An 18087-nucleotide genomic window follows, 5' to 3' on the forward strand; every position below is an offset into this window, starting at 1 on the left:
CGAATCAGGCAAAATAATACGGTAAAGGATATGGAAATAGGAATACCATATCCGCGTTTACATCCATATATATAGGAGGTGAAGGGGCAGCCTTGAGGGGAGATGGAGTTCTTCCGGATACAAGAACTCCCTCCATTTAAGTTTTGACCCATGCAACCCTACAAGTAGGTCTATATTGACGAGCTTTTTTAATTTCGACACATCTTTAGGTTGCTGATCTAGCCGTCCATATGCATGGCAAGTTCGATCTAGCATTGACAGGACCAAAAAATTAGCTCAAGTAAAGCTAAGCATATCTAGCCGCACAATATGGTTAGTCTTGTTTAGGTCAGTTTCTTTTTTTTTCTCTTTTTTTCTTTTTTTTTGCGAAAGGGAGCACGTTGATTTCGATCCTGTGCAATGAAATGATCAGGAAGGTTCCCTAGTCCTTGATTATCTCTCAGCTGACATCGCTATATACTCATATTATTTTGATCAAGAAACAAATCAAGCCAGAGAACATAGATTGTTGCAGCACTTCAATTAGATGATGTTCACTTGAAGACGTGTACAAGCCAGAAAGCATGTAGTAATATTTAGCACCACTCATCCAATAGGGCATCTATGTGCCGGAATTGGGTATTTCTTCTTTACTGCACTGGCATTCAGCTGCCTGGTTTCAATGCACACATCCCACATGTCCCATCCTTCTTCTTCACTAACAGCACAGGTGAAGCAAAGGGGCTAGTAGAGGATTGTATCAGTGAATTCTTCAGCAATTCCTCAATCGCAGCCTTTTGCAGATGTGAGTATCCGTATGGCTTCATATGTTTGTGTTGCAGCACTTCAATTAGATGTTCACTTGACGAGGAGTACAAGACAGAAAGCGTATTCTGCGTGTACGTTAGAATGGTATTTTCTGTGATGTTCAATTAGATGTTTCATCGCTTAAGGAGGCTCATCATGCTGTGTTCGTCGCTTGGGGCGGTTCATCGCTTCAGTGATTGTTATACGAGGATCCAACTTGTTGTAGGAACCACATTGATCTAGTAAAAATGTTCTTTTAAGCGAACATCTTTGTATAGTTCCTTGTAAAAAAAAATTCTGTACTGACATTGAGTGCCTCAATTAATACAGATTATTTCTAGTTTTTAATTGCTTGCATCTCCTCATTCTTTGCTGATGAAACAGAAAGGGGGAAATGAGGAATTGAGTCTGATATTTTAATTAACGAAGAAAAGATTCTCTCTCTAAAAAAAAGATTTGATAAAAAGTGTGTAAAATCCATTTTTAGATATTCTAGCAAAGTAGTACTTAGACCAATGTGTCCCCTTTTTTACCGAATCAAAAGGTCTGATTCTAAATCAGATTTCTGCGCTTATGTTCTTGTCCTATATATTGATATTCGTCGTATAACTTTTTTCGCTGAACCTGGCCCTCGAGGAGCGATATACATTCCAACACAAGTGTCCAAGTGCTTTTCATCGCATGAATAGTTCTGCCAGATCGAACGTCCGAATCCGAGTCAGATTCGGACAATTATATACTTCATGCCAGAGTATCAGCCAACATTTTATTTCGTTAGATACCATCATGGAAGCACTAGGTAGAGAAAAGCATCAAATGGAATGGCTTTCTTTATATTGAGATGCAAATCAGACTTACATAATCTGGAAACAACAACTCGAACAGAGACAAACACATAAAAAGCATCACATGACGAAAATAAAACTAAACACCACCAAGGCACCAAACATATAGCATACCAAGCACACACACATCTGGATCACACGGGATCCAAATCAACCCCATCTTTCTGTAGTTTACAGCTTCTAAAGGGCAGAACAAACTGAACATGAGCACACGCAGACTGGAACTGGGGGCGGCGCCCTCAAGCCCTGATCCTCTGCTGCTGCTCTTGCGATCCTCTGCTGCAGCTGCTGCCTCAGCTTAGTCACCAGCAACTTCTTCTTCTCCCGGATTGAGTCCATATTAGGCGGCGGTGGATTCGAGTCCATGTTGATTGTGTCTATCTTGGCTAGTTGTGTTGTGTACTGTCATAGTTTCAGGTGGAAGGAATGCTCTATATATAGTGATCTCTCTCTGGTAGATGAGTGTTGTGCTAGGACTCTAGCATGTGGAGATTAATTGGTGGGGGTTATTGGCTCATAAATGAAATCCAATCTATGTAGATATCAGCATTAATATCCGCATTTTCATTCTATATTTGGTTTATCTAAATTATGGTTATAAGTAATTGCCTCATCAATATATGCCCCCACAGAATCGTTTTGGATATGTAGGAGCATTTGATGCGCATTTATTGTTTTTTGCTTGGCATGCAAATGTGCTAGATTTAGAAGAGGTTGAATGGTTGGTCGATCATGGGTTCAAGTATAGGGGGTGGATATCCAGCTTTGTGTCTAAAAAATCTGTTTTGATTTGCAAATAGAAACAAGACTGTTATTGCTCGTTTGATTTAATGCCATTTTTTAAGTTCCAAAACAAAAACCAATTCAAGTTTAAAAACAGAAGGCGGTGAATTACCATTTCATTAAAATGGACCCATATTCAGGGAGATGGGCCGGTAAGGATTAGGGTTCGGACATGTGCCGGTTAGAGTTAAGGTTTGGATAGAGATAGAGAGGGACGCCCACCCCTCCTTTATATATAAGTAGGGATGTAAATATGGCGCGTATATTTTCCGTCCGAATTTGCATCCGCATCCCTTTTTGAGGATATGATATGCAACCTTAGAAATCCACCAGATATAGATGCGGACATGCGTCAATCGGATATCCGACGGATACGGTATTGCTAATATCGGACGGATGTCTATCCGCCATTTTTTGCAGATAATCGAATGTTCCCAATTAGGATTATCCGATAAAATTAACCTGGTATCATAGCACAGATGCCCAATTAGTACATTGCCCCAAGTCCTAAGCTACCCTCCGCTGATCCTCACTCATATAAATATACTCCTAATTGCACCACACGAGCACCACACGAGTGCAACCCCCACATGCAAAAGCTTTCGACTCCGCTCTGTATCCGTAGTCCGATAACCCGCATTCTAATTCGCATCCGATCATTATCCGCTCTCTGAATCAGGCAAAATAATACGGCAAAGGATATGGAAATAGGAATATCATCCGATAAAATTATATGAGGTGGACGGGCAGCCTTGAGGGGAGTTGGGAGTTCTACAAGGACTCCCTCCATTTATGTTTTGAACCATGCAACCCTACAAGTAGGTCTATATTGACGAGCTTTTTTAATTTCGATCCATCTTTAGGTTGCTGATCTAGCCGTGCATATGCATGGCAAGTTTGATCTAGCATTGACAGGACCAAAAAATTAGCTCAAGTAAAGCTAAGCATATCTAGCCGCACAATATGGTTAGTCTTGTTTAGGTCAGTTTCTTTCTCTTCTTTTTTCTTTCTTTTTTTGCGGAAGGGAGCACGTTGATTTCGATCCTGTGCAAAGAAATGATCAGGAAGGTTCCTAGTCCTTGATTATCTCTCAGCTGACATCGCTATATACTCATATTATTTTGATCAAGAAACAAATCAAGCCAGAAAGCATATATTGTTGCAGCACTTCAATTAGATGTTCACTTGCCGACGTGGATTGACGGGCCTAATTTTCTGCCAATTTTAGCTCTTTTTTTTTAGAATAACCTGTAACTTTATTCAAACACGAGAACCATTACAGGTACAATGTTTTGGATCATACACTCTAAAAACTACAAGGTAACTCTTATAATTGAGAATTACAATGGAATCTCTTAAAGCAATCTTCTCCGTGATTTCATACTTTGCAACATAAAATTCTGCTGAGGCTTCAACATAAAGACTGCAATCTGACTGTAGCAGCAACATCGGTACTGGTATCCCTGCACGAACTTGACTACCTTCAAAGATTTTGAAAAGCCCCTTGAGTCGCTCATCCAAAAAGATCAGAACCCATGAGCGTTGAACGTACTTGGGCCAGGGATGATCCCCTAAACGTGCAGGTCGTCGAACCGCAAGATCTTCGTCCGAACGCCAGAGAAGTATTCCAAAATTACAAAAGATAAAACCAACAAAAGCACCATGACACACTAACAAAAACTCAACAGATACGTATAAACGGATCCGCGAGTACACAAACCCAAGATCCACAAGATCGGGTACACTAAACTCACGGGGATTAAAAATCTCTGGCTCCGCAGCAACGCCCGTTGAGGCACCACCACAGCAGAGGAAGAACCAGAGTACCTTTATTCGCGACGGCATCGCAATCTCCGTCATTGCGTCGCCGATCGGAACCAAACAATCGAAATATGCAAACACTTGTGTATAATCTTCTGCCAATTTTAGCTAAAGAGCCCATCTCAATCCTGGTGGCTGGGACTAGAAATCAGTTTCCAGCCCCGAAAATTCCATGTCTCTGGTTCATTGGGCCAGTTCCACGTCCGCTGTCTGGATGGTAGTAAGAGAAAATTAAGGCCTCTCAAAACAAAAATTAAGGGACCAAAATGATGTAGTTTTTTTAGGCCAAAACACGACTTTATTAACTTTCTAAAACTTGTTTACAATCAGTCCGAAGACTGTGCGACAAAAAAACGGGAGTAACTCAAACCCAGTCCGAAGACTCCCCTTGCCTGACTGCATAACGAGCACACACATGTGCAATAGTGTTGGACTCACGCCTAACAAAACCAATGACAAAACTAACAAAAACTTGACATAATTCTGAAATCTCCTGGATAATGGGAGCAATAGCTGCTCGATGATTCTTCCGTTTGTTTCTTCCGTTTGTCCCACAGGCGAATCAGATCCTCGCAATCAGTTTAAAAAATGATCCGTGCGGAAACCTTCTCCCTGGCAAATGCGCATGCATCTCGCAAAAAGCAAGCGCTTCAATATATAATCAAAGGATCCAAAATCCCCTGATATATCCGACACCGTGTTGCAATGAAACCAGTACTATCCCTGGCAACTAGCCCGCTCGCTGCCCATCGTTCCCCACAAGACAAGAATCTTTATTTCGAAATTAAAAAAAAATATTCGCGTCGGAAATGAGAGATTTTTTCTTTCTCCATACAGAATTAGTTTCTTCTGATTCTGACGTAACAAACAATTTCGATGAGACATCAGAACCCCCATTTACCCCCATTTATACCATTTAAGGATACATAAAGCAGATTTTTTTTACTTTACCTTTACTATACTTTTTTACTTTACTATACTTTTGAACTTAGACTTAGAACACTAACAGGTAAAATTTGAGATTTTTTAGCACCATCTGAATTAATCTTAATGAAATCCACCGGAGGACCATGCATGCCAGGTGCTTACCGGTCTCGGTTGCCTTACCGACATCGTAGCTTTTTTCTTCTCAAGGATCGACAGCGTCTCAGTAATTATTTCAATGGACTTGCCTGCATCAAAACCACTGTCATCATGTGCCCAGCGATTCCTCGAATCCCAAATCGCCTCCATAATGGAGATGACCATCTCCCTCTTCCCTTGATCAAACTCAGATTCACATAACAAGTCCGCCGCCCACGTAACAGGATGTAGACGAGGAGCTTGTAAATGCAAAATTTCCTTTGCTTTCGTCCAAAACAATCTTGCATGAGCGCAATCCAACAACGCATGGATTAATGTTTCTGAGGAGGATTTGCAAACCGGGCAGGTACTTAGGACTCTGACATGCTGCCTGGTGAGAGTTGCATAATCGGGTAGAATACCTCGCAAGACTCGCCACCAAAAAACTCGTACACGTGATAACACCTCCATCTTCCATAACTTTTTCCAGTGCTGTTGCTGACCCATCGTCTTTGCCGCTCCTTTTCTGCTACCAGACACCGGTAAGCTGAGCGCACAGAGTAGATACCATTCTTTTCTCCTTGCCAAGCAAGCCAGTCCGACCCCGCATTCAGCCTAAGTGGGATCTGAAACATTAGGTGGGCATCTGGACCAAAAAAGTATCACGAATTTTTCCTTCATTCCACCTGAACTTGTGGGGGTCAATGAGCTCACTAACCATCTCAATATCATTAAAGTGAATACTGCCCATCGGCTTCATAGAGATAGAACCTGGGATCCATCTATCCTCCCACACCGACACCGACGACCCATCGCCAATCCTTGCGATGAGGCCTGTTTCCAGAGCCTTGCGTCCTGCCAAGATCGCGCGCCAGGCCAAAATGATGTAGTTATAGAAGGAAAAATACACTTATCTCAGAATAGTAGTTCTAAAAAAAAACTTATCTCAGAATCGAATTTCACTCTCTTGAGCATGTACTATATGCCTAGGAATGGCCGCGCCAGGCCTCCATTCCCATTCCAAATGTCATCAATATAGAACAAGTTATATAATCTTTTACATATTCTAGCAAAGTACTACTTAGACCAATGTGTTCCCTTTTTTACCGAATCGGAATGTTCGATTCTGAATCGGATTTCTGTGCTTATGTTCTTGCCCTATTGGTATTCGTCGGATCACCTTTTTTTGGCTGAACCTGGCCCTCGAGGACCGACACATATTCCGACACATGTGTCCAAGTGCTTTTTGTCGTGTGAAAAGTTCAAAGTTCCGCCAGATCGGACCTCCTAATCCGAGTCAGATTCGGACAATTATATTTCGTGCCAGAGTACAAAAATGGTTTGCTAGCATGGTAATTAAAAGCATATATATCAGCCAACATTTTATTTGGTCAGGTAGTCAGTCCATCATGGAACTGCTAGCTAGAGAAAAGTATGGGATGGAATGACTTCTTTATTTCATTATTTGAGATGCAAATTAAACTTACATAATCTGGAAACACAAACACATAAATAACCATACATAAACGAAACTAAACACCACCAAACATATAGCATACGCGCACAACTAGATCGACATCGGATCTGAAATTCTGAATCAACCCAAGCTAGTTTACAGCTGCTGAAGGGCAGAACAAACTGAACATGAACACACGCAGACTGGAACTGGGGGCGGCGCCCTCAAGCCCTGATCCTCTGACGGCGCCACTGGGATGTCTTGGGTCACAGCAATGTCTGTCTTCTCACGGCGCCTCTTTGCCAGAGCTGCTCTTGTTCTGAGCTTCTTCTGTTGTTGCCACTTCCCGGAAAACCACGAATAACCTAGAAGGACATCCAACGAGGGGTTGCGGCCCTGCAGCACCTCATTCCTGAAGAACTTCCTCATCTCCTGGCGCTTGTTGAGGTCACTGTAAGAAGGCGGCGGCGGATTCAAGCCCATGATGTCTATATGTCTGTCTTACCTAGTTGTGTTGTGTACTGGCATAGTTTCAGGTGGAAGGGCTCTATATATAGTGGGGGTTAATTATTGGCTCATAAATGAAATCCAATCTCTGTAGATATCTGCATTAATATCCGCATTTCCAATTTATTGGTTTTTGTAAAGTATGGTAATAATTAATTGCCTCATCAATATGTACCGCCACACAATCGTTTTGGATATGTAGCGCATTTATTATTACTTTCTTGGCATGCAAATGTGCTAGATCTAGAAGCCGTTGAATGGCTGGTTGGTTATGGCTCAAGTAGGGGTGGATATCTAGCTTTGTCTAAACAATTCAGTTGATTGTTGAGCAGAAACAACTATTAAAATGTTTGATTAAGGGTTGATTTAATGTCATTTTATTTTTAAGTTAAAAAAACAATTCAACTTTAAAAACATACGGCGATAAATTACTGTTTCATTAAAATGGGTACATATTCAGGGAGATGGGCTGGCTAGGAGTAGGGTTTGGACGTGACCCGGTTAGGATTAGGGTTTGGATGTCAGATAGAGAGGGGTGCTCCGCCCGTCCACCTCACACCTCCTTCATATAGGAGGTGGAGGGGCAGCCTTGGGGGGAGTTGGAGTTCTACAAGGACTCCCTCCATTGAAGTTTGTTTTGGCGCAAAAGAAAAACGTAGGTTTATATTGTCGAGGTTTTTAAATTTTGACCCATCTTTAGGTTGCTAATCTAGCCGTCCATATGCACGGCAAGTTGGAGTATTATGCTTGCAGCAATAGGACCAAAAAAATAGGTCAAGTAAAGCTAAGCATACCGCACAATATGGTTTAGTCTTGATTAGGTCATTTGTTACTCCCTCCATATAACAAAGATGTCTCAAGTTTATCAAAATTTGGATGTATCTAGATGTGACTTAGTGTATAGATGCATTCAAATTTAGTCGAGACATCCTTTGTTTGACGGAGGGAGTATCTTTTTTGCGGAAGGGAGCAAGTTGATTTTGATCCCTGCAAAGAAATGATCAGGAAGGTTCTCTTTTCTGCCAATTTTATCTAGAGGGCCCATCTCAATTCGGCCGCAGCTCATATGCCTGGTGGGCTGATGGCTGGGACTAGAAATCAGTTTCCGGCCCAATTTCTCCCCGTAGCTCCGGTGGGTGAAGCCCCTAAAAAACTGTCTATCCTCTCTTGCTCGCTCTCTCAAAAAAAAATGAGCTTCTTCCATGTCTGGGCGAGTTTCACGGCCTATGTACTCCTTCCACTGTCCCGATGGTAAGAGAAAAATAAGGAACCAAACGATGTAGTAGTTGTAGAACGAAAAATATACTTACCTCAAAATCAAATTTTACTCTCTTGCACATGTAACCTGCCTCGGAACCGCCGCTCGCGACCTCCATTCCGCTCCAAATGTCATCAATTTGGAACAAATTTATCAACACGTTCCGTCAACGGCGCCAATTATTGGGTTCATTAATTAAATGGACTGGCCAATCATGCTTGTCGACAAGAATTTAGGATCGGATGGAATAGTTGGTACGATATCTCCTTGTGATCAATTCGCTGAAGAAGCAGTCCACGCACGCACTTAAAATGTCACGTCGAATGCTCTGTCAACTCCTCCATATATATTGTCTGGCCACAAATTGCTAGGCGGCCGGCCGGCTATAGTGCGTCAACGGCGATCAGAGCATTTTAGTTTCTTCTTTACCCAACTTTGAGTTTGTCATCATCATCAAGCTCCAGTAACAAAGCACATCCGTGTGTTTGATCATGGCGCCGCCGCCGTCTCAGAGCTGCCGCCGCCGCTTGCAGCTAATGGCGGCCTTCGTCTTCGTCTCCGGCCTGCTGCTCATTCAGCCGGCCGGCGCCGCCGAGTACGTGGTTGGCGACGGCAGCACGCCCAACGGCTGGGACACCGGCACCAACTACGCCTCCTGGGCGCAGACCCACTCCTTCGCCGCCGGCGACGTCCTAGGTCCTTACAATTCTTGAGCCCCTTTCCTTCCAAGATCAATTAAAGAATAATTAGTTGATTGATTGATTTGGGATTTGATCTGAATTTGATTTGATTGGAGCAGTGTTCGAGTATGTGAAGAGCCAGCACAACGTGTACGAGGTGACAGAGGCGGCGTACCGCTCCTGCGACGTCTCCGGCGCCGGCGACGTGCTCGCCACCTATGGCACGGGGTACGACAAGGTCCGGCTAGCCGAGGCCAGGGCATACTGGTTCATCTGCCAGATCCCCGGACACTGCATGGGAGGCATGAAGCTCGCCGTCAACGTCTCCGCCGGACCTCCCGGCGGCGGCGTACCGGCGTCGCCCAGCTTGCCATCGGCGCCATCGTCTTCGGCGCCGGGAGGGTGCCGGAGTTTGGTGGCGTGGGGCGCGTTGGTGGTGCTAATTGCTTCTTTTGGTCAATTATGTTGGGCTAGCTGAATAGTAGTTGATCTGTTCAATGGCATGCCTCCACTAGCTTTCATTCCTCTGTTTTCTTCTTCTTACTATCATTAGTTTTGTCCGTTCCTTTCGTTCTATGTTTGAGGAACTAAATCATGATTGAGACAAACACAATTATTGTTGGATCCAAGCCATTGTTTGGCTGGGAATTTTGCATGAAATCTGTAAGAAATTTGTAATTTCATTTGAATTTTTTTCCAGTTGCCCCGTGAGTTATTTTTCGTCCGGCACATCAATTGATGTGTATATGTATCTTAATTCTCCCTTTAATTTCCTTGGGGGCAAATCATGCATGGTCCACAAAGCTGAATTTTCAATCCAGCATTTTTTTATGCTAATTTAATGAAAGGCACCATATGTTTGTGTCATTGTGTCCAAATAAATAATGGTGTTTGCGCCAAAGGTTTTGACTACCCAATGAAGTATTCAGAGAAGTTACGTGATTTGACTTAAGTGGCTGACATGTCGATCTCACAATAAGTTGGTCCACATGTGAGCCACCCAAAATCACATGAAGTTTATCCAAAAAAGAAAAAATCACACGAAGTAACTTCACCCAAGCTGTGTCCGGCTAGGGTGTCCAGCCAGCCCCGTTTCCTCCTTCCGCACGGTTCAGATGATCTCTGCGCTAAGGGTGCCATAAATACAGATATTTCGTAAAGTAATTAAAACCATGGTGATAATTAACAATAAAAATAGTACTACTACTGAAATAGAGGGCATGCATGCTGCAGCAAGAGATGTGGTTTGAGCTGAACAATAGAGCTTAATTCCTGAAAATCTGTTCTCGATCTTTGCGGAGACAGGCAATATATATCTAAAAGATCGATATCATTACACACCCTGTACGTAGATAAATGTACACATTCATATGCAAGTCGAATCAGCTGATCCTAATTCTGCAGGGCCGAAATAATACACTTCTTTTTTTCTGTTCTACTGGCATTCTTCTTCGACGAAGCTTCAGAACTGAGTCGAGGACGTTCGTCGCAGCGAGCTCTTGCTGGGAAGGACCAGTGCTGCCACCTCCTGCTTCAGCTGTCGATCCATGGATTAGAGTATGTCAGTGTCATCAGATGAGAAAAATAAGGCAAATTTGTTGCCAAAGAAGCATATATTTGATAATTTGAATCCAAGATGTTGCAGAGTTTGCAAAAAAAAAAACTTTATATGCATGTTTAAGCAGAGAGCGGGAGTTAGAGACAGGGTTTTACATTTCCGTGGGCCTCATATTTTTTGCCTACCAAGCCAAGATTTCCGATTTGACTATAATTTGAGACCAGCCTGAAATAGCCCATGTAAACTTGCTCTATCCAAAAGAGTCTAGTATGCCGTTTTCTTTCTCTGAATGATAACATTTAATTAACTAGTGTTGGAATGCAAGATAGGAAAAACACAGGAATAAAAATTTGCAAGAATTGGATATCATGTTCTGTGGATTACTACAGGAATCTAAAACACAGGAAATACAAAAGTTATGGTCAACTTCGGTGGAGAATTTCAAAAAATTAAAAACCCAATTATTATTTTTTCCAAAAATTGGTACTTTTGGCGGGTATATACCGCGGTATTACCTCTTTGCACTGCTTCTTCAGTTTGAGGTTGTCATCCACCAGACGGCGAACCTCCTTCTCGAGTTCCTCCACATATGCCTGCAGCAAACAAGTTTCTCCTAATTTCAGTACTTTTTTTTACTGCAACTCCAGCAGTTCTTGCAGAGTTTCTGCTGCAAAACAAATGTGCCTTTTGATTGAATGATTTAAGGTGTTCTGTAGTACCACTTCAGTCAACGGGCAAAGAGTAACTAATTATGAGGAATTTCATACATAGGCATGCAGTAGTTCATTTGAATTTCAAATTAGAGTAAATTTAATAATAAAAAAACACAGTTTGTGGGGGGCACTTGTATCACCGAACCACCACGCTTGTTGCTAAACGCTACTCTTCAAACTACTTACTTTCTGCGCAATGAATTTGAAGTAGTTAGATATATGTAATCTGAACAGAACAATTACCATTACTTAAATTATTTTATTTCTCCAGCTATTATTTATGTGCTAATAATGTCTGCTATGCCCAGCTGATCAGAAACTTCCATGCCGCAGCTAGCTAGCCGTCTTTGTCCGGGAAAGATACATATGTATGGATCGTTCCTTTTGGTGTTTCTGTTGGCTCTAGCTAGACTTGGATTAAGTTAATTTTGAGATTAATTTTCTAGTGCCTACATTATTAGCTAGCTAGCTGAGTGTATTAGGTGACAGTGACCACTAATCCTTGACGATACATGCATATTTTTATCCAAGTTGACCAAATTAGTTATTGGCAAGAACTCATGCATGATGCAAGATATATATACCACATTATTATTCCATTTGTCTTTTCGATCGGATGCTTTCAGCACATTGACCAAACTCGGTCACTTGCTAGTTAGGAGTTTCATCGAAGATACTTATCTTTTATGATTTTATCTGTTTTAACACTGTTTCTTTTTCGAAGCAGTGAAAGTAGTTTTCGACCTTAGATACGAATTCGAAATAATTTCAAACTTCCTAATGATCAGGAAATTAAGTGAGCTTTTCAACGTAAGAGTTGAAATCAGTGGTCTGCAATTAATTACTAGTGGAACTTAATTTGAGTCCAAATTAACTTTCGATCGTTCACTTGGAGCTTTAAGACATTCATCTTGAAGATCTAGACTTTAACTTGTAATTAAATTCGAATTACCGGAAAATATATGTCTTCTTCTTCAGATAATGTGATTGTAATGACATGAAGCATACTAATAATATATGGTTGCGTCTTGTGTGCACCGATTGATGCATAGCCTAGAGCGCAATACCTCCCCTTTTCGAAAAAGATAATACGAATGTTCATTCAATACACTTAGTGCATGCATATATTCTTGTGAAATTAAAGAAGCCTCCACAATATTTTCCTAGGTAAGATTCATGGGGGCTTTTTCGGGGATTGGATGCAAATACTAATTCATGATCTGGCATGTATAGAATGAATACTTCATTCTCGATCATACAAGAATTTTTCTCAAAGAAGTTTCATTTTCCGATGATCGACTCACCAACTGATCAGAAAGATATATGGACCTCGGTCTAATTTAATCTCTGCAACAAGTTTAATTATTAGGCGAAAGTGCATGCCAAGCTAGAACGTACCCTCTTCCTTGCTCTGGATCGTAGCGCGGACTCCCGGTTGCGCATCATCCGGACGGTCCTCCGGTCCTCGTCGCCGCTTCCCTGCCGCAGATGATCCATCATCTCCACTTCGTCTCCGGCGCCGACGAACCCCGCCAGCGACACCGGCGTGGCGGGGAGCGACCGCACGCCGCCGCCGAGGTCGTCGCCGTCCCGCAGCACCGAGATGGAGAAGAGCGAGCTGCAGCCGCTCATCAGGCTCAGCTGCGGGCTCTCCGGCTCCCTCATCCACGCCCCCGTCCCCACGTACTGCCCTCCGAAGCTCGCCATGGCTTGCTTAGCTTAGACGATGATACACTGTTCGAGCTAGCTAGAATGCTAGATCAAACGGCACTCTGCTTATTAGTGTGGTGCAGCTGGCCACTTTAAGTTAGTTACTGGCCAGGAGGAGCTAGCTAGCGAACCTCTCTCTTGTGTGAGTGCAGATTAAGCTAAGCTATAAGCCAAAAGTGTTTGAGAGCTATCTACAAGCATGTCTGTCTATTTATCTTTTGCTGTGAGAGATATCATATACATTCCTGCTGCTAGCTTTCATCTTTTAAGCAGGGACAGGATAGCACCGCGCACTATATAGCTAGCTAGCTAGCTAGATTGGGTGTACTGTAAGAGAAAGAGATACACTGACTGATGGATGATCCTTTTTTATGGATGATAGATAGACACATATACTCCCTTCTATTTTGAGTTAATGTTTGTACATTTGGATTTGTTCTAAGTTCAACTTTGTCAACTTCGATCGAGTTTGTAGAAAAAATATCAATATATACAATAATCAAACTAGTATCACTATCAAATATATTATCATATTGCATCTGTTCAGTGTTTTCATATGTCCACAAACTCGATCAAATTTAGCAAGATTTGACTTAGAACAACACCCCCCCACCCCCCCCCCCCCCCACACACACACGTATAGACATTAAGAAACGAATAGAGTAAATATATAGATAGGAGTATATAGATACTATACCTTTTTTTTGCAGGGAAATAAACACTTCATTCATTCAAGGTCTGGTTACAATCGTTACATAAGGCTTGTACAGTAAAATCTGGCTTTTCCCCTAGCTAGCCAGCAAACAGTTCTATCCTCCGTACGAGCAACATTAGCAAGAGTATGGGAAACAAGATTTTGCTCCCTAGAGATTTTGACACACGAAATTCCAGGTCTCACGTTCAAGAAGCTCCTGGATATTAGAAACCCGGTTGTTATATCGCTACAACCCGGTTGTCAGATTCCTTTTTACAAGAAGGCAAATTGACCTGCCAAGACGTCTTATATAAAAAAAGGGAGTATTGTATATAAGTATATTGGAAGTATTTTCCGTACGTATGGTATACTCGGTAGTGTACTAGTACGTAGTAGCTAGGATTATATGTATAGCTGATGAAGCTGTGCTGTCGAGTGCCTGTATGCTTAGCTAAGTCTCTGGACATACACAATTAGGATTTAGGAAACTATCTCCATCTAAATGTGCAATTAATTTCTTAATTGTCCTTAAACAATGGTTTCGAGAAAGAGACGTGGTTGTAGATCGATTTGGAGAGGGCAGTTGGCTTAACCCAATTGGTGATGAGATTTTTTGCTGAGTGCGTGATCAGGTTGGAGATGTGGTTATAGATTCTGTGAACTAGCTAGCTAGATCGATGCGTTTGATGAGTTCATACTGTAAAACTATTAATTGATACATCATTTACACATGCATGCAGCCGTACGTATATATTAGTTGTAGCATCATATCGTTCTCTGTAAAATGATCGAGTCAGCCGCTAACAACTTGAGACAAAAGTTGCTGTCTAAATATCTATCCCGAAATATTGCATGTTTCTAAACGTTTTTTAAGTATAGATACATTCATACTTGAACAAATACGGAGAGATACTTAACAGAGTGTGGTTGTTGTGACCTGCATCTCTGCATGCACTATATTCTACACTATACTATTTATCTCTTTTATCATTCATTTCTGCTTTTGTGCTGTAATATCTGCACTTTTTTCGGTCTCATTGTGCAACATTGTGCCATGAAGTTTTTAACCAACTAATTAAACAACTAATGATAATGCTAATTCTTGCCAAAGCATGGGGCTAGCAATATATTTAGCCATGACGACAAAAACTAAAAGTGAGATCAACACACACGTTCGATCCATTGATGTGTCAAATCAATTAACGTCATTTTCAGAGCAACTAGATATATGCAAATGTCATCTCGCCTGAATTAACAAAGAGATCACATTAACAAAACTTGCTCTTTTGACTTCTGGCCCGCTTCATCTCTCTCCAGCTGCATTATTTATTTTCTGAATCGATCGGCAAGCTAGATATGTTTGTATACATATGCCGACCTTAATTAAGTTAATTGCCGATACTTAAAAAAACTCAAACAGGAGTAGCTAGCGAGCACCCAGTAATGGACGATGACAAAACATCCAGGTAGACACGGTATATATATACATCATCGCTCAGCTGTAGAACACATGCACACTGGCTTAAATTAAGATGGATGGATGGATGATCTTAACCGTTAATTAATCAATGGACCACGAACTCAGAAAACACACATTTAAACCTCTAAACTGGAACTACTGTGTCACTTTAGTACAAAAACGGTTCGGCGAGGCTTGAAAACGCCACGTGGCTGCCACGTCGGCTTCGGCGACCCCTTCACCGGCGTCCTCTCGTCAAAATTGAGCGTTGTGGACTTGATAACAACCTTAGGCGAGGCGGCGGCGACAACGGCGTGGTTCTCAGGGCCCCATGATCCTCGTCTGGGCACGGCCGCTTGCCCCTCGCGGGCGGCTCGGGCATGGTGATTTAGCAAAAAAAAATCAGAGAAAATTGAGTAGCAGCCCACGGTCTTGGCCGAAGCTAACGTGGCAGCCACGTGGCCTGTTTAAGCCTCACCAAACCGTTTTTTGACTAAAGTGACACAGTAGTCCCAGTTTAGGGGTTTAATTGTGCTATTTCCGAATTCGTGAACTAAAGTGTTCATTTTTGTCGAGTTCATGAACTATCGGTGTATTTTACTCATATATATAAACAAGTCTGATCTTCTCTTTTCTTGATCTCTCGTTGCCAGTGGTGCAACTTGACCACTAGTTCCAGCGAAAAGGCGACTGTTCCACGTACCCGTATATATCTGGACGGTGCATGGTCGCCGTCAGAACTGTCACCCGACGGCCGGCCTCTCGTCGACGGTCCGAAGCTTCGAGTTGGTGGTAGCATTGACTTGCAACTGGATGGATCTTTACTGAATTTGACATCTGACAGATAGTTTTTCTTGAGTATTATTGGTTGGATGTGTTTGTTAATGAATAATTTGTTTGCAATTTGTGAAGTAGCTAGCTAAGGATTGCATCAGCAAATGATTTTGTTTTTTGAGAAGTCGGTGTGCAAGCATGCATCACGTCTTACAATTACATACAAATGTAGTGGTCGGCGGAGTAACATAAAATATATAAGAAGCATTTTACAAGTAACATCTGTCCAGAATAATATCGTTTTCTGAAATGGATTAATCTAAAAATTTTATCTCATACTCCCTAGCTATGTTCGCTTTTATGAGGCGTTATTCTTTTTGCTAGTAGTCCACAAATATCAGGCACATAGTGAAGCCATCTAATGAAAAAGACATGCATGTAAAAATGATCCAATCAATAAAAGAGTAAGAGCTTTTCATGGTACTAGTGAAAACACACTATTCACGCCTGGTATAGCCGGATGGAGGAAGCACTACATAACATGTGTGCTATGCTATAACGAATCTTATCGACGCAAGCAAGCTAGCTAGAAGTGTGATATATTTGCAAGCAATAATCTAACATATTAACCCCATCCGCATGAATATATAACAAATCTCCAGAAGGATGGGTATTGCTTCAAGAAGGCCTCAGAGTAGGATGCTATAGAGACTTGCGAAGGTTGTTGGAGCACTTAGCTTGTGTTGTTATCGTCCATGGTGACGAAGATGACGTAGTCGAAATTAGTGTGATGGTTAGATTACTCGTAGTGCAAGTAATTTAGTTAGTAACATAGGTGTCAACTAAGCATTTTGGTGATATGACGTGATAATTAATGAAGAAAGAGAGGAATGTGATAACTAGATATGTTATCATCACATCACACTTTCCAAGATAGAATGAATCTATGAGACAACTAATGAGGTTTATATGTTGGTGAAATATCAGGTGAAAACCCTCGTTCGGTGCAAACCGTGAAAACTCCACCAAAAAAAGTTCAAAAAATTCTCAAAAAAATCACATATGTTAGAAAAGTGATGCTAGAAATATGTGTAAAATTTCAAGTCCAAACTCAATTTCATTTGGTAACAGCGAAAAAAACAAATTCTGCATGAATAGTGATCTTTGAGTGTTTGACACTATTGATCGTAAATTTCTCTTTTTAATTCCTTCCAAATGCTTTTGATTCTGAACTTGAAATTTTGCAGGTTTGTAGAACATCACACTCCCAACATATGGTATTTTTGTAGAATTTTTTTGAAACTTTTAAACATGATTTTTATGAAGTTTGTACGGTTTGCACTGAATGAGTGTTTTCACCGGATACTTCGCCTTATATGTTACCACAAATTAAGTTACTCTCGCTATTGACATATACAGTAACATAGACTAGTAACGTGTCTTTATGTTAACCTCCGCTGTGAGTAGCCTAACGAGAAGTCGTGTGGAGGCACTGCCCAAATACCTTATCAACGCTTATCCGGTGCAGGTTCTCGATCGAGGGACGTGGTTCCCGAGGCTTGCCATTTTATTTCTTGGGAATATCTAGGCGTCGGTCAAATCTCGTATGCTTCCGGCGATCTGATTCAGTGTAAGTCAAACCGCATTTATCCGGCCGTCGCAGTGTCAAACTTTGCATGCAACATCTTTTGTACACACTTCGAACATATCAAAACAATATATGCGAAATAAAAAAATCAGAATTAACTGCTGCTCCCTAATGCTGGCCATCAAGCCGAGTTATTTTTGCCGGCCTGATGTACCTGAAAAAAGCCCGGCCCGAAACACAACCCGGGCCATTTAGGGCCAGGCCAGACACGAGGCCCTCAACCTGGGCGGGCAAACCCATGTGCCGGCACGGGCAAGACATGATAAATGATGGCCTGGGGCCTGACACGACACGGCCCCGTCACAACACGAAAAGGCGTGAGAATAAAAATCA

General features: G+C 41.8%; 2 protein-coding genes across 2 annotated transcripts; one reads left to right on the forward strand and one right to left on the reverse strand.

Annotated features, from left to right (window-relative positions):
* Positions 1 to 8794: 8794 nt before the first annotated feature.
* LOC100823632 (basic blue protein) lies at positions 8795 to 9918 on the forward strand. The gene is made up of 2 exons (XM_003560269.4): positions 8795 to 9214; positions 9318 to 9918. The coding sequence occupies exons 1-2, from the start codon at positions 9010 to 9012 to the stop codon at positions 9674 to 9676; spliced, it is 564 nt and encodes a 187-aa protein (XP_003560317.1). The 5' UTR covers positions 8795 to 9009; the 3' UTR covers positions 9677 to 9918.
* A 522-nt stretch (positions 9919 to 10440) lies between these two features.
* On the reverse strand, positions 10441 to 13510 carry LOC100843849 (ABSCISIC ACID-INSENSITIVE 5-like protein 2). The gene is made up of 3 exons (XM_003563209.4): positions 12868 to 13510; positions 11272 to 11349; positions 10441 to 10735 (listed from the first exon to the last, which is right to left on the reverse strand). Exons 1-3 carry the CDS (start codon positions 13174 to 13176, stop codon positions 10661 to 10663), a joined length of 462 nt encoding a protein of 153 aa, XP_003563257.1. The 5' UTR covers positions 13177 to 13510; the 3' UTR covers positions 10441 to 10660.
* Positions 13511 to 18087: the final 4577 nt, after the last annotated feature.

This window comes from Brachypodium distachyon, chromosome 1, assembly GCF_000005505.3.
Source record: "Brachypodium distachyon strain Bd21 chromosome 1, Brachypodium_distachyon_v3.0, whole genome shotgun sequence".
Taxonomy (NCBI): Eukaryota; Viridiplantae; Streptophyta; class Magnoliopsida; order Poales; family Poaceae; genus Brachypodium; species Brachypodium distachyon.

Bases quoted from the DNA above. Each gene is read 5' to 3' on its own strand.
- LOC100823632 (XM_003560269.4), top strand. From the start codon at position 9,010: ATGGCGCCGCCGCCGTCTCAGAGCTGCCGCCGCCGCTTGCAGCTAATG. The intron at 9,215-9,317 runs GTCCTTACAATT...TGATTGGAGCAG, and splicing joins CGCCGCCGGCGACGTCCTAG to TGTTCGAGTATGTGAAGAGC.
- LOC100843849 (XM_003563209.4), bottom strand. From the start codon at position 13,176: ATGGCGAGCTTCGGAGGGCAGTACGTGGGGACGGGGGCGTGGATGAGG. The intron at 11,350-12,867 runs GTACGTTCTAGC...TGTTTGCTGCAG, and splicing joins GATCCAGAGCAAGGAAGAGG to GCATATGTGGAGGAACTCGA. The intron at 10,736-11,271 runs GTAATACCGCGG...ATGGATCGACAG, and splicing joins TGAAGAAGCAGTGCAAAGAG to CTGAAGCAGGAGGTGGCAGC.